Here is a 16,766-nt window from a genome sequence, read left to right as displayed (position 1 = left end):
ACTAATGCCATATTTGAATTCAGGGCATCAAATTCATATGAAATCAGCTCCAAATACCCCGGCACCAAAACAGCTGTTGGCCTGTGTTATCTATATAAATATATTACAATGTATCTGTTTTTTAAAGTAGAAAATGATGTCGATTCGTTGTTAATTTAATGACACTCTTTGCCAGTTCCGAGTTGATGAACACGTGGATCTATACCTCCGCTCCAAATAAGTGTTTTTGGCGCCATATTTCATTATGCACGACTTCACCTTTACTTTCTAAATTTAATTGGTTGTATAGTGTCGAAAGATAAGCCAAGTTGCCAGTTGGGTAGGGTCTAGGATAACGTAGTTGCAGCATATTTTCAGATAATAACAGTTTTTTTATTTTGCAAAATGACGAAAGAGTTAGTGGTGCCCATCTCCTGGCCAAAATTTTAAACTGGGATATTCCTAACCGAAAGAAATTTTAACCACTACACCGATACGCGAGGTACGGAGGTAATATTTCATAAGGAGGAAGTTTGTAATTACAAGACCACTCACTTCCAACTAGTTCCGAGGTCAAGAAAATTTTGATCTATACGTCTACTTCCCCACACGCCTTCATGGCGTAGTGCTTAATTAGTTAAGCACAGGGAGAACTTTTCACCGAGTACTTTTATAAGGCGGGTGCGCTCGTAGATCTGCCACTGGCGAGAAGTTACATTAGATCTAATGTAAGAAGAACATGTTGCTAAGGATTCGATCGTGTTGAGTGCCATGTGCAGCGGTGGTTCTGTCACCGGAGAGGCAGTTAACCGTTTCATGAAACGGACACGCGCGCATGACAGACTTGCCTTGTATGAATGAAGAGGCGCCGCTGTGTGTGGCATTGTGATAGGTCGTGGGAGCGGTGTCATTGAGAAACACACCGCGTGTCGATGAATCAGTGCGCCGTACCTATCACCCCTTCGGGCAGGGTGTCGGGCCCCCCTCCCGCCGAAGTGTACGTCGTAGCTGTTATTTCAGTGGCGCGTCTCAGGGTGCTGTTGAAGGAATTCGCCAAGATACTGACAGTAGCTGAAAGTATATTTATTTATCGTGAGGTAATTTAGTTGCGTTTTCAGTAGCTCGCGCTATATAACGTCGAATTGTTGGATGATTAATTAATAATGAATTTGAATTTTTTTTGGGGGGGGGGAAGCGGTCGTAACCTAATTCGAGATAATATCCCGGCATTAACCTAGGACTGAGGAAAATCGAGATAAGCTTGTCACGATAGCCAGTCTCTGGACCAATGTTTGAAACATGGACTTCATTAAAACAAGCGGGAGTGCTTAACCACGACGTTCAGGTGCGAACGTATTGAAAGAGTCGCGGACGTCCGACAAGGGATGGTCCTTCAGATTAGTATAGGCGGCGACTGCATGTTTGGAAATGTTAACTGAGGTCTCGTAATTGTACGGATTCTTTAGAACGACCTAAACATGGAAAATTGTCTCGGGATGGGAACTTGTGGTGGGCTGATGTGAATACGGATTCTATATATTGCAGGCCATTCATTGACCATCTGCGCAACTATTGGCTTCTGAACAAGGACCCTGCGCGACTGAGTTTAGTTAGGTCATTTGTACACCTCAGAATGACTAGGATAACTCGACCACTGAAGTCACTAATACAGACTGGAGGAACCTTGATCGATTACCGGCATAGGCAGGAATTTGTCTCTTTGTCACTCTGTCTAGACCAGTCTGAAGCCTACCCCGTTTTGTAAGAAACAGATGTGCATGGTTCTCTTTCCCGCTTAAAGTTGTTGAAAGGTGAAGATGACCACTCACTGATGTACGTGTATATAAACCTTCGCTTCTACTTCCACTCCCTTGATGCTTCTGCATGGCTCATCGTATAGGCACAGGGGCAACGTTCTGCAGGTCCAAAATCAAAATGATTGGTGTCCTGATACTCATATTATTTTTTTATTACTAGTGGGGTGGGACTAAGTCCCGTGTACTGCGGCCACTTCTGGCCTATTGTACCAGCCCCAGATGATAGGTGAGGGTGATTGTGGAGCAATTGGTGGAATGAAGATTGGCAGGGGAAACCGAAGTACTCGGAGAAAACCTGCTCCAGCGCCACTTTGTCCACCACAAATCGCACTTGACCAGACCCGGGATCGAACCCGGGTCGCCGCGGTGGGAAGCCAGCGACTAACCGCTTGAGCTATGGCGCGGCCTTGATACTCATATAACTGGTTTGCTTAGTCATTCGTGGTTCGTTTACATCTCAACCATTTAGCATCGTTCCAGTGTTTGCTTGCACCCGAAGTAAAGATATGGCGCATCCTTGCGCTGTAAACAGGCCTGCTAATTTGTGGGCAACCGATGGAGGAAAATAATCGCAGTTTGGGGGCAGGGGTGGAGCTTCGCAAAGGCGAAGTGTGTCCCATTGTCTGGGAACTGGACAGTTCAGGGTAAGAGCGTCTGCTGCACCGTTAGAGAACCCCAAACAGGGAATCTCTGCATCTGTTTGCTATGTAAGGAATGTTCTGTAGCAGCCAACTGGCTACTTAGAACTTGACGTTCCTGTATTATGCTTCATCCGCTTTTCTTTCGGAGATGTGGAACTTAGAAAGGAAATATATAGGGGCTTCCCTCTTGTCCTACAATTTGAACATACTCTGTGGTATCTGTATCATCTTGGGCTTCCTTACGGAATTGGAGCACGTTGAAATAGGCAACTTCTTCGACACCGGTGATAGGCGGGTAAGTCTGCTAGATCCGTAAAGGCGTGTAACAGTACTGTCGCTATATAAAGTGAAAATTCGCAGTCATGAGGTCATCTCCCGGAGAACTGGTCCGAAAGAGCAAAGCGTGTTGATTCATACGCATTACTATTACAGGAAACACATATATTTAAAAACAAATCAAGAACTACAAAACACCCAAAAGTTTTGGCCAACAGGTCTCATCCGAAGCAGAGTTAGGTGTAATATTTCTCTCAATTCAGTATCATTCTGTTTCATGATACAGCTTTACGTGACTGGTATATTTTTTTAGCAAAGTTGTATCACCAGAATCGTTTTAATTATCGTAGGGTGGTCTTATGAGCGGAGCCCCGTGGGACAGGGAACCAAGAATCACTGAGTTTGGCTGTCCGCACAGAAAGACGAGGCCCCTCTTCTTCAATGAGCGGAGGAGTCTGTCTTTTTGTGCTGACAGCCAAACTGTTGCTGGCCCTAGCCAGCACATTGAGCCATTCATGGCTCCTGATCGGAGGCAGGAATGACTGTGCTGCCGAAACCATCAACAATTTAACCACCCGACCAACCGTCGAGCTGAAAATCCATGGAAGTAGCGATCGTGGCCTATTTCAGAATCATCATTCCGGCAGTTGTGTAGACGTATTGTGAGAAATCAATAAAAGAACCAAGAGAGCCTGTGATCCCGCTGAGATTTCAATTCGTGACCTTCTTAATACGGATTAGACTTATCACTTGGCGCAGGTCTGTTGCAGATTTATAGACATTCGTCATTTAAACCAAAACGTGTCTGTTCAGCGAACCATTAGGGTCTCGAACAGTAGGCCTACTGCTGTTGCTGCTTGCAGTTACAGTCGGTTGAGAGTTATAGTTACTAAAGAAAACATGAAAATTGGTATCTCGCATGAAAGCAAGAATATTGTCACGATTTGGGGTAACTTCAGATTTATAAGACGGGTTCTGGATTTGGTGAGTGGATTTGTTGACGCTTTATAGATTCACAACTCGGGATTACAGGCAGTACAGTGCTATCGCTGATCTACACACATTGCAGTTCACATTTACACGCATTAGGTTTCTCAGTCTTCACTAGTCGAATCCTGGCAACGGATTTATAACAGTTTCATTGTAACTTCAAATCATAGTCTAATTCATTTCTTGCCATTATGCTGCAACTACCAATTCCGAAGACTCGACTCAATTAAATTTCTCTGCTCACAACCTCATATCCTGTCAGTCTGGCCTCTAGAAACTCGGCTAACTCTTCTCAACTGAACCCTTCTTTATAACCACCTTGCACGGACCACGCAGAAAACACAGCTACTCTGTTGTTGGGAAGGCATGTTCACAGCGCCGTTGCATAGAAACGGAGTTTACTCGATTGTTGCTAGTGTATTCGTTGCCGCGGGAATGTGTTTACCGAGTTGTTACGTAGCAATGAACGTCTATTCTGACTTCACTATTCCGGCTTTCAGGCGTCACATCACAGTAATATTATAGAAGGTGCCGTGAGTTCCAAAGTGGAAGAGGATGAGCAATGGAGCGGTAGTTACGTCAAGTAGTGGTCGGCCAGGATATGACAAAGTTTGTTTGCTATGCAAGAAACGTCACGGTACTTACAAGGGCCTACTGGTGTTCGGGGGGAATGCACCTGTACGGCGGTAGGAGAGGAGGGAACGCTACTCGCTACTTATTAATCTTTGATCACTCAGACCTTGTCCAGAGTGTACCAGGGGCTTCTCTGGATATACAGCGACCGTGTAGCCTGGTAGATATTTGTAACTTTTCGGAGGAACCCTATGGCGTGCCATACCAGAAGACACCCCAAATACAAAGACACCGACGTGAGAACCCCAGATGTCACATACATTGCATTTATATATGTACATTTATTTGATAATGCCTCTCCATCAACGTATCTTAATTTCGATTGTTGCAGGATTCAGCGAGGCCCTTGTGGTGTGTGTGTGTTTTCTGACTATCATTCGTGTACCGACGGCCATGTCTGCCCCCGCATCTCGTCGCAACAGTCTCGAATTCGAGCGCATGAATTCTCACCCCAAGTGGATCAACCCTTGCGGAATCAGAGCTAGCGATGATTTCGACAGTGAGCTGGACGGCGTTCCACGTCTCAACGACAATGAACTGCTGTCTTCGATCATCGTGTCAGCCAAGAACACACTAATGCACGCAGAACGCTTCAAGGAGAACTATGTGAGTACACCATGTCTCAATTTTACTTTGAGAGGGCTAGCGTTTATTTCTTATCGGCATTACAGCCTCATCAGGGGCTGAGCAGAAAAAACGAGTACGCTGTATATGCGTTCTGACAAAGGATCAATCGCAGGGTAGTGCATGTGGGATTTAGGGTGGACAAAGGTTTTCCTCCCAGTACTTAGGTGTTCCATTCCCTTGTCTGTCTTCCATGGCTGGCTCAGTGGGCCCGTTTGCAGCGTTCAGCTTGTCACCTCTAAACAAATCATNTCTTCTCCCCTCCCCTGAGGATGGAAACAGATCCAGTTTCCGAAACGCTGTTTTTTATAGTTTCTAGAATACCGGGCGGTGGACAAAGTCCAAAAACCCAGGAATTCTGAGTATTATACACCCTCGTTAGAACCGTTTAGAATCTAAAAGTAGGAATGTTCAAAGTTTTGAAAGTACGGTGGAAAATTTTTGATGAAGAAACAATTAATATAAATGATTAGGCCTAATATGTCATTACACTTTCACAGTGCATATTGTAATTATTCACCAGCCATCATCATAACACCTTATTCAATGTGGATGTCGTTTTGTTATTCTGTTTCCCTTAAAATGCCTTAGAGGGATCTATCATAGAATACTTGGGTAGATTTTAACTGAACGAAACCACACATTTTGCCTCGAAACTGCCCCAATGTTTATCTTGGTTAAGACAGGGTTAATTAAGCCTGTTACTAAGATACTTTCACTTATAAGACGTGGTTTCGGATTGCATGATTGGATTTATTGATCATTCTTTGTGCAGTCACTCGTAGTCATAATAAATTACAACTCACAATAAATCCTCGGCCGAAACCTTCTTCCATTACTGCCTAGGGCTCACTCAGTTCTGACTGAACGACTACTCTACTGAACTCCTGGAGTCAAAGTCATTCACTCTAATATAGCCTTGGGGCGGACCCATAGAAAACACGTCCAATGCTTAGCAATTGACGCCTACTATTGTCGCGTGTTGTTGTAGACTTCACCTAACAACGGACTGTTTTCCCAGAATCTGTCTCCGCTGGAATGTATTTATCGAGCCGTTGCCTAGCAGTGGGTCTGTACGTCACAGTACGTTGACCTCCAGTGGTATAATCATATCAGTTTTCATGAAAGTCGCATTAATGTTGAGATCCGCAACTTAAGACGGGGGGTTGAGGGGGCACAGTGACATGTAGCTAGAAGGAAGAACCCTGTTCCTTTGGAGGCCCCCCCCCAAAAAAAATAAAGCGTTATGGCCCGAGGACCGACATTCCTGTGGTCCATGTCATCCTCTACTCGCAGTACGCCCTTCAGCAGACGGCTTTCGGTTGGGCTCGAACCAAGGCCAAGACGTGACGTGATAAGAAACAGAAGACAATGAAAGGGATTTCCCTATGAACATATCGTCTGATGTGATCCAGGAGACGAATGAAGGATGAGGAGGAGGAGGGGGGGGGGACACGTTGCAAGAACATCAGACTACAAAGTCCCTGTTATTGGACAGTTATTATACAACAGTAGCACATGTCGCCTGGTTGTCAATGTTTCCGGATGTTTTGAGGTTTAAATTTAACTACGCAACTTTATGTAGCAGTTCTCGAAGCCACAGGTAAGCTTCGAAGTACTTTTGTCCGCTGAACGATTTTTATGCTAAAAGAAGTATGAATTCTTTCTTTCGAGCAATGATTGTGAATTTTATGTGAGAGTGAGTGCGTGTATCTGAGTAACATGGGCGTGAAGAGACAAATTTTCTTGAAGCCTGATATGATGAACCACATTTCTACCGAATATTTCGATCTGTTGGTGAATCGATTCGTGATTCGTATTCACAAGGTTCCGGATTCGAATTCTGGCCCGGAAACCGGCTATCCCAACAGTAATTTTTCGTGACTGTCCTCATTTCCTCCACATTAATGCTCGAATATACCGTTACCACATTTTTTTCGATTTATATCCGTAACCTGCGCAATTGATAATCTAACCATTCCTTCCGTCATGGTGTTTTAACAGTCCTACCAACATTACGGCTAGGTAAGGAAATATGGCAGAATTTCTGCGTTTTTGGACTTTGTCCATCGTCCGGTATTCTAAAAAAAGTTTGGAAACCTGGATCTGTTTTCGTCCTCAGGTGAGAGGGGGTTCTTTTTAATACTGGGTTCAGTGATTGAAGTTAGCCCTTTCTAAGAGACCCAACAGAGTAGGTGTCTTCCCCGCTCACTTGAGAACGGAAACAGTTTCTGAAACACTGAGTTTTCTAGTTTCTAGAATACTGGACGATGGACAAAGTCTAAAAACTCTAATTCTGTGTATTATAAACCATCGTCAGAACCTTTAGAAGTGAATGTCTGTCATTAAGCGAGTGGCTCTAAAGGTTTGAAGGGTTATATAGGCTTCGATGTTAGAAGAGGGTGAAGTTAACCCTGTTCCTGAGCACCAAAACATGTAGGCGTATAGGGGATGAGGTGAAGCCCCTATCATTCTAGACATGGGACTTAGATGGATAATCAGTAGTCAGCTTTACGCTTCTGCTGCTTTAACTCGTGTTAATCAACACTCGCAGCTAAGAAGGGAACACACATCACAAGACACGGTTCACACAGAATATAAGAAAAACGACCCCCATAGTGGAAGAACAACATGCAAGTTTTAATTAAGACACATAAGATGAATAATCTTAACAAGTTTTAGTGTGTGTAAATTTATTATAGTTGACAAATACGCACTTTTTAAATACTTTTTAAATAATGTTATAAAGACATATAAAGGCAAGCAATGCAATAGATGGGCACCTGATGATGTCACTATGCTGCCGAAACATGTGAAGTAACAGGTGAAATTGAGTGCACTACAAGACGGCCACTGTATACATATCATGGATTAAAATCAGTCCAACAGGACGCTAAAATACAACATAAAATTGATTTGAATTTTTTGTAAAGTGTGATAACTAAAAAAAATTGACTCTAGTGATTAGGGCATGGACTGGACGACCGAAAATGTGGGGTTCAGTACCCGGCAAGATAAATTGTTCTTTCTGTTACCGCGTCCAGACTGGCTGTGAGGCCCACATACCCTCCTGTCTAATGGATACCCAGCCAGAGTCTTTTCCCAGGGGTAAAGCTCCGGGAACTGAAGATGTTCTCTCATTTCCATCTAGTGGCGAGGACAAGTATGCCTTGAACTATGCCTTCACTCTCCTACACGTCTCCATAGAGTGCTCACTGATTAAAGACAGACAGGGATAACTTTAAGTTTACCATTTTTATCTCTATCTCTCTTTATTCTTCGCCCTTCTTCCTCCTTCCTTTCTGTCATTTCCCACTTTCTCACTTCATCAGTCTCATTTTCTGTCTTTATTCAGTCACAATTTTACACTCCCAATAATATGGTGTCCGGATCCGAAATCAGAGGCCATGAAATGTGCGGAAAGAAAAATATTTAGTTGCCGGATATGACGACAAAGAAAATGGCGATGTGCTGTATGGTAAGCACAGAGTCCATTCTGCGGTGACAACGAATTGTAGAAGACACCGCCGCGCAGTAGAGCAATTAAAACAGTATACAATAAGGTCCATTACACCCACTCTTAAAAAATTATTTTTCACGTGAAAATGACACACCGATTTTGAAACGACAAGCAATACGTTACCAGTTTATGAAAACAAGTCTCGTTCGTGGCACGCCCGGTGCGGCGGTGTTTATTGCTCCAATAAAGACCCGCATTACACAGGTGTGTGGATGTTCAGCGGCCGCCCACAGCAGTCTTTCGTGACGGCGATTGTGTTGCGTCCGGTGTACACAAGAAAGCCTTAAACAGCCGTCTCGTCCCATGCAGGAGAATTTCACTAACCTGAGACCCCGGGTGCGTTGGCACAAGCAGTGACACTTCGCACTCTAATTCGTAAGGTACCCGATTTGATTCTCGGCGGAGACATCGACTATCCTTAACGAGGTTCTGTATGGTTCTCCACAGTCCCTTCAAGCAACTTCCGGAGTACTACCTTAAATTATGCCATTGTCTCTTCCTTCCACATACTTCCACTCCATCCAGTCGACGCTGTAGTCCAGGTTAGGACAAAACATACGAAACAGTGTAAGAAGGATGAGGCCTACTCAGTTCGGGGTACGCGGAATTTTCAAATGCGTTCTCAGTGATTATGCATTCTTCGTCATTGGTATGTATACTGAACTACATGCCAATTGGCGGCCACGCGGTCTGAGGCATGAACTTATTTTCGCTCGCTCGAACACAGATCGTGGGTTCGTATCCCACTGGAGGCATAGATGCTTGCCTGCGTTTATTATGTTTGTGTTGTTCTGTGTGTAGGTAGTGGCCTTGTGACGGGCTGATCCCCCGTTCATGGAGTCCTACCGACTGTCTAAAGATTAAGAAACTGAAGTGAAAAGAAACGTTTCACGGATGCCCTATGATCCAATTGGGAGCAACAGGAATAGATATAGACAGATATAGATGGATATACTTGTACTCTTCTCCAAGTATAATTAGAATGATCAAGTCAAGGAGGATGAGGTGGGAAGGTCATGTAGCACGAATGAGGGACACGAGGAATGCATATGGGATATTGGTGGTAAAGCCAGAAGGAAAGAGACCACAGAGAAGACAAAGGCGTAGGTGGGTGGACAATATTAGAATGGATCTTAGAGAGATATGGTGGGATGGTATGAATTGGATAGATCTGGCTCAGGATAGAGACCAGTGGAGGGCTCTTGTGAACACGGTAATGAACCTTCGGGTTCCATAAAATGCTGGGAAATTCTTGAGTAGCTGCAGAATTGGCGACTCCTCCAGAAGGTCTCAGCTCCATGAGTAAATAAAAAAAAATAAAGAAATAAAAATAGATGGATAGACAGACAGAGAGACAGGCATGTAAGTCGAGACACTGCTCTCCATCAGGTCGTGAATTCCAAAGCCTACTGCAGCACAAATACCCTTATGAGATGACTTGCTCAAGTCTTAATCTGATTTAAAAAGGGCCGGAGCGAGGACCTTGCCTAAAGCTGCCAGGGAACTTCGTTCTGTAATGTGCGAGTTGGTTCTGGTCCTGTCACAGATGACCCGATGAAGTTCAGAAATTCAACAGAAATGTATATTAGGCCGCGCCATAGCTAAAGCGGTTAGACGCTGGCTTCCCACCGCGGCGGCCCGGGTCTGGTCAACTGGGATTTGTGGTGGACAAAGTGGCGCTGGGGCAGGTTTTCTTCGAGTACTTTGGTTTCCCCTGCCAATCTTCATTCCACCAATTTCTCCACAATCACCTTCACCTATCATCTTGGGCTGGTACTACAATAGGCCAGAAGTGGCCGCAGTACAAGGGACTTAGTCCTACCCCACTAGCTATAAAAAAATGTATATTAATTTTAAAAATCGAGTTCGCTATATTAAAACATACAATAAACCATATGAGTCCACCTTCTGTAACAAACAACTGAAGCACAGAATCCGAAACTGGAGTCTCTGTATAAGCCCTAAGTAAACACGTGTACTGAACTGACTTTCAGATGGATGTACGGAGTATTCACAAGGGATAACATAACCCAGTAGAATTAAACGGAAGTATTGATATAATCCAATTTCACACCTAAGGCTAATTCATATTTAAAGATACTGTCACGATTTAGGGGTGCGTCCCTGACTTATATGAGGGGTTCTGGATCTGATGATTGGATTTGTTGACACTACAGCGCTATCGCTAATCTACTCACTTTACAGTTCTGCGTTACACACGCACTAGGTTTCTCAGTCTTCACTAGTCGTATCCTGGTAACGGATTTTTATCAGTCTTACTTAACATCAAATCACCAATTAAGTCTTCTTTAACCAGCCTAATTCATTTCTTGCCATTATTCTGCGACTTCCAGTTGAATTCCTCTGCTCCCTAGCTCATATCCTGGCAAGCTGGCTTCTCGGAATTCCGACTCGATTCGACTCGACTACATTCTATGTTGCTACTGCCAGATCCAAGTCACATTGCAACTGACGGTCATTCAGCCTGTCTGTCTTGGTATCGAGCCCCGGCTGGGGCTCATAACCAGATTTTTTTCCTTATATGGAAGTTACTCTCCTGTCCATTTAGAGCGCCCTCTCTGACGAGAGTTCGGGTCTGTCATTTGTCAGTCACAGTCTGTGTTAGTAAGTCTATTATTGTCAGTATTTACATATATTTACAAATTTAATCTTAATTCCTATTTCTATGTACAATATATACAAGGCCTCTGTCAATCCAGGCTCAGTACAGCAGATTATGCCCTATTTCTAGTAGTATTCGCTACCACGGCAGTCTAGTCACTTGAACGGTCGTATGCCTGACCGCCGCCAAGTTTAAGCCTCTTATACTTTCTGTTGGTACTGCCAGCTTCGGACCACGCAGAAAATACAGCCTCTCTATTGTTGGGAAAGCGTGTTTATAGCGCCGTTGCTTAGTAACGGAAGGTATTCGATTTTTGCTTACGTATTCGTTGCCGTGGGAATGTGTTTATCGAGTCTTTGCCTAGCAATGAATGTCTCTTCTTTCTTCGCTATTCCTGCTTTCGGGCTTCACACAGCCCACACAGCGAGTACCGAAATTTGATTCCTCAGGTACAAAGCATCCGGGAATTGAGGTCTGGCACTCACCTCCATCAGGTGCTGTAGTACAGGTTACAATGCATCGACCTTAACTTTTCACTTTCCCTCCACGCCTTCAGGACGAGGTGAATGGCCAGAAATATGTCTTCTGCATGTCTGCACGTTGTCCTCTCTGCGGAGAAAATAGGGGTTGGTGTTTGTTTCAGGCCGTGATATTGGTGAATGGCCTCTCTTCTTGTGTTCCCTACCTATAGCTAGCTAGTCCCGTCAATTAAGCTGTGTATTGCACCCTGACTGCGAGGCACGCGTCTTGCATGGACAATGCCAAAGGAAGGAAGGCGCAACGCGGGACGTGAGAGCGTCGAATCACCCTAACTTCCGTTTCACAGTGCATATTGCTATTGGAAATAAGACAAATCACGGTGACACAGGATGTCCGTACTTCCAGTGCCCGTTCTTGAGATATGTCATGTGACCTGTGAACCACTGATGGCGATTCATGTTTCTGGGTGCATAGGCTCGTGTAAGCAAGGTCATGACATGAATTTGGAAAGGAAGTGACGCAGCTTTCCAGGGGCTGCTGGGCGCAGTGAGAGAGCCGGGATAGGTCAGTCGGAATAGAGACTAGATTACGGGCTGGACTATGCGAAGGCTCGGGATTCGACTCCAGGCAGGAGCAAGAGATTTCTCTTTTCTCCATAGGCCCATACCGGCTCGGGGTTCCCCTAGTCTCTTGTGTAGTGGGTATCGGAGAGTCATCATACGAGATAAAGCTGTTGGGCCATGAAACTGACCACTCAGCATCATCTGGTGTCGAGGTTAAGAATGCGTGGACCTACACCGAAACTCAAACTGAGAGCCTTCCATAAGCCTGTGTGGAGCCGGAAATCTAACCACGGTATCGCCATGACCTTTTGACATGCATCAGGTTTCTAATATTCGTCTGGACAGCGGAAAAATACTGTTACGTGTCCGGGGTTCCATGACAGATGATGTGGATTACGGATTTGGGGAAGCGGTTTGTTGGAGAATTACGCCAAGGGGAACTACATACAATTACGACACGCGATAATTATAACACTTCGTAACTACGAACAGTGATCACACTCTATGTTCGCCGACTTCTGTCGCTTCTCCTCTTGCTTCTGTTCTGATCTTGCCTTTCTCCCGGTTATCTCCGTTCTGATCTGATCTGGTTATATCCGGTGTAATCTCCCTGAGGTAGGTTCTTTGCGTACTGAATAGCAGACACCGCCGCGAACATTTCCGTGGTAACCTCCCGTGGTAACCTCTGCTTAAGTACGCGTTACCACGGAAACCCCTCCAGTTCTGTCGTAACTCATGTGTCTAGCCGAGTGTTTCCATGGAAATGCTTATATACTGGTCCCATGGTAAGCCGTTGTCGAGGGAACGTTACTCGTTGCCTAGGAAATCATCCCTGATCTCCTCAACCATTCCTGCTTTCTGGTGGCACGCCACAATACTGTGGGAAGTCCAAAAGAAATAAGTAAAAAGGGACGTGCAGTATAATTCATCATCATCATCATCATCAACAATGGCTCTGCAACCCTTTGTTGGGCCCTGGCCTCTTCTTCAGTTTCATAATCATTTTTACACAGACGGTAGGGCTCCTTGAACGGGGGATCAGCCGTTCGCAAGGCTACTACCTGCACGCAGGACAACACAGAATAAACACACACAATCATCGATACATCTGAACCCACGATCCCGGCGTTCCAGCGAGAGAAGACAGTTCATGCCTTATACCGCTTGCAATATAATTAGTTACATGAAATGTGAAGCTTCCGAGGCCGCTAAATGAAATGCAGTTTTCGTGGACGATCGGCCGCCTCGATACTGAGTAAACATATGACGACCAGGTTTCGAACAGTATGTTGCCTGATTTGTCATTCATTGCAAGACGACGATGACGCAGGCAGCTGTTCAAGGTGTCGGATGTTTTACTCCGTATTGATGCGGCTGATCTGACAAGAACAGTTCGTTGTAGTTATTTAGTTACCTAGATAGGCACAATAGATCACTGTGGTCGCGGTGCAAGGGCCAAGAAGGCCCACCCCTTATACATTCATTCAATATAGTTACTTAGATACTTTGTTACACTAGTATTTAATTAGCGGAAAGTTAGGCGAATTTAATTCTGGTCCATATGGGTCAAGACATTTCGTTCCATTCACGAAATCTACAAATTCATCACCGGTTTTATAGGAACCCACCTCTTTATCCTACCCTGGGCCAGATAAATGCATTCCTCATCATATCCTTTTTTCTTTAAGATACATTTTAACAGCAATCTCGTATCAATGCCAAGGTCGCCCAAGTGATGTCTTCCCAACTAAAATTCTTCGTGCATCTTGCGTCCCTCAACTGGTTCTTCCTACATGCGCCATCCATATCATCCTCAGCGTAATAATAAGTATATCAAATGAATTGTGATGATATTGAATATCAGTATATTAGTAACACCCAGAAGGAAACGGTGAGTGACGGGATTAAGTAGTTCTGTGTTATGGAGTACGCCGTACTACTGATTTTGGGTCCTTTGCATCCTTGTGGAACGCCTGTTAAAATCACTCCGCCCATCTGCCTGTGCACTGAAACTCGATAATTGCTTGAAAGGACTTCAGCAGGAGTTTCACCACAATGTGTTGCCAATTTTAGTTAAAACTGGACAGAAATTACGAATATTTTACTCGTACATGAAGACCTGCATGCTTTTTAGGCGTCACTTTTAAGTGTGGCAGCGAGAAAAATGTTCGAAACAAGAGATGCAAAGTAATTTTTTAATGCTAGTGGGGTGGGACTAAGTCCCTTGTACTGCGGCCACTTCTGGCCTATTGTACCAGCCCCAGATGATAGGCGATGGTGATTGTGGAGCAATTGGTGGAATGAAGATTGGCAAGGGAAACCGAAGTACTCGGAGAAATCTTGCCCCAGCGCCACCTTGTCCACCACAAGTCCAACTTGACCAGACCCGTGATCGAACCCGGGCCGCCGCGGTGGGAAGCCAGCGACTAACCGCTTGAGCTATGGCGCAGCCTGAGATGCAAGATAGTAACATTAAACGCACATTATATGACGAATACATGTTTTTTTTTTGTAAGTTTTGCGGTTTTTGAGATAATTCAACCAAACGGAATGAACGCATCAGAATTGTTGTGCCATGCGTATATTTCTTAGCTTATTTATATCCTTGTCTGTGTCGTCACAGAAAGAAAATTTGGGGCAAAAACGTTACGAAGCCTTAATAAAAGAGCAAACATTTGTCATATGTAGACGAATACCTGGCCTCAATCACGGGGCATGGCTGGTTATAAACCGTGAAAATGGAATTTGCAGTGTTCGTAAAGAGTCAGGTGACCACAGCGGGCGTCAGGCAGTCTGCAATGTCTCATATGTATGCAGGTGCAGATCTGGTTCCAAGGCCGGCCGATTGCAATAGAGAAAAGAGAGAGAGAGAGACTACTTCGGAGCTTATGCTGGTTCACTAGTTACGCCACTGCGACTGGTTTTGAATCGTTTTTGAGGATCCTTCTTGTTCACAAACAGGTTCCAGTAGCACAAAAATCTCATACTGCCAGTGCCTGTACACAACACAGAATAATTCAACTTCCGGGTGGTTTTAGTAACTTTTGTGCTGTTCAAAAATTATTTCGGCTCTCTCTAATGAGAATAAAATTTCGTACTTAACGGGCTACGGTGAAATCAGTGTGATTAAAATTGGCTTGAATTGTTTAATTGTTCTGGCAACTTCATGGCATTGCTTCAGGAGTTGAATTCGGAGATCATTGTGGGTGAAGAGAGATTTGTGATCCATTCGTTTCTCGCATAGCATGCATCAGTGCAGTACAGCAATACACCCGTAACACGGAGACTTTTTCAACTTCAAAAAAATTCCCTGCTATTTTGTTATTTCGCCCAGTCATGAGCCATTTAGTTACAGTTCACATTCTGGGGCCCCTTATAAGGTAACAGGCCGTGGAGGCCCATAGGGTCTTGAGAGGCCGAGGCTACCATGTTTTCTAGACAGATGGTGGTAAGGTCAGCCTTGAGCGCCGGCCGGCCACCCTTTACCCCCGGGAAGATTCCTGATACTCATTTCAGTTAGAGGCTGAGTCGACCCCAGGGCCATAGTGCGGCTGGAAGTATTAGGTCAATTGAAATATCCAATGACCTCACCGGGACTCAAACCCGGGACCTTTCGGCTTGTAGCATGGTGCCTCAACCAACTACGCTACCGCGTGTCTCCCCGTTTTATAAGATCCATTTTAAGGTATCTAATTTAAGTTTTAAAAAAAGATATATTTCCATTATATTTATTGGTAAAGATAGTTACGGTCTATAAGTACACTACCATACTATAATTCTATTAATACGTTTCAGAATAACAAAATGACAGAGATAATGTGTTTATGTGCCCAGCAATAAATATCGCAGCCCACATTACCGTTTGTCGCAGTTGAAATGTAATCTTCCCGCGATGTTTTCTTATCACTGTATAAGAAATTATTATAAGCGAAAATTGTTCATAAAATGTAGATTAACAGATTGCTTTCGTAGATGTGATAAGGTAAAATGAAGAGTCCCTAAATACTATAATGCAGTTACGGTGGAGTGGTTGGCATACCTGCTTCGTATTCGGAAGATCCCTGGTTCACACTAGGCCCGGAATTATTTTGTCATGACTAAGATATTTCCAGGAAAATGTTGGAATACTACGCCCACTTGAAATTAGGCCACGACCGCTTCCATCCACATCCTCTACATTTCACTGTTCACCAGTCATCCGAAACCAGTCTCTATAGCTCAGTCGGTGTAGTAACTAGAATACAGTCTGGATGATTCGGTTCAGGAGTAAGAGATCTATGGATCATCTTGTCCGTGTAAAATGGGTATCGGGTATTCTTCAATCAGGGTAAAGCTCATCACTTGCATCCATCTACTTCCGGGTTTAGGAATGCGTCTTCAGAGCGCTGTGTGCAGTTAAACACAAGGAAACATTACGTTTACCTAATCATCGTGTCATTCAACGCTATAGAATACGCGTGCTTTAAAGCGTCGTTAAATAAACCAAGAAACGTTAAGCAATGCAGTGGGGACCGCAGGACACACATTAAGAACCAGTGGCTTACGTCCAGTGTGGATGTGGAGCGACTGTCGATGTGACAGGTGTTCGGTCACTCGGGCGGTGATTGTTTTGGGAGTGGA

At 44.4% G+C, this 16,766-nt stretch overlaps 1 protein-coding gene across 3 annotated transcripts in view; it reads left to right on the top strand.

Annotated features, from left to right (window-relative positions):
• The window catches only part of LOC111864610, a 219,445-nt gene that overhangs the window by 169,197 nt on the left and 33,482 nt on the right, over positions 1-16,766 (top strand). For all 3 annotated transcript variants that reach the window (XM_023851976.2, XM_023851977.2, XM_033751494.1), the window contains one exon: positions 4,668-4,942. In XM_023851976.2, coding sequence (XP_023707744.1) covers positions 4,730-4,942 — 213 coding nt within the window. In that variant the 5' untranslated portion in view covers positions 4,668-4,729. The remainder of the gene's footprint in view (positions 1-4,667; positions 4,943-16,766) is intronic.

This window comes from Cryptotermes secundus, unplaced genomic scaffold (genome assembly GCF_002891405.2).
Source record: "Cryptotermes secundus unplaced genomic scaffold, Csec_1.0 scaffold7, whole genome shotgun sequence".
Taxonomy (NCBI): domain Eukaryota; kingdom Metazoa; phylum Arthropoda; class Insecta; order Blattodea; family Kalotermitidae; genus Cryptotermes; species Cryptotermes secundus.
Note: the sequence above shows the minus strand (reverse complement) of the source record. Positions and strands in the feature narration are given on the sequence as shown.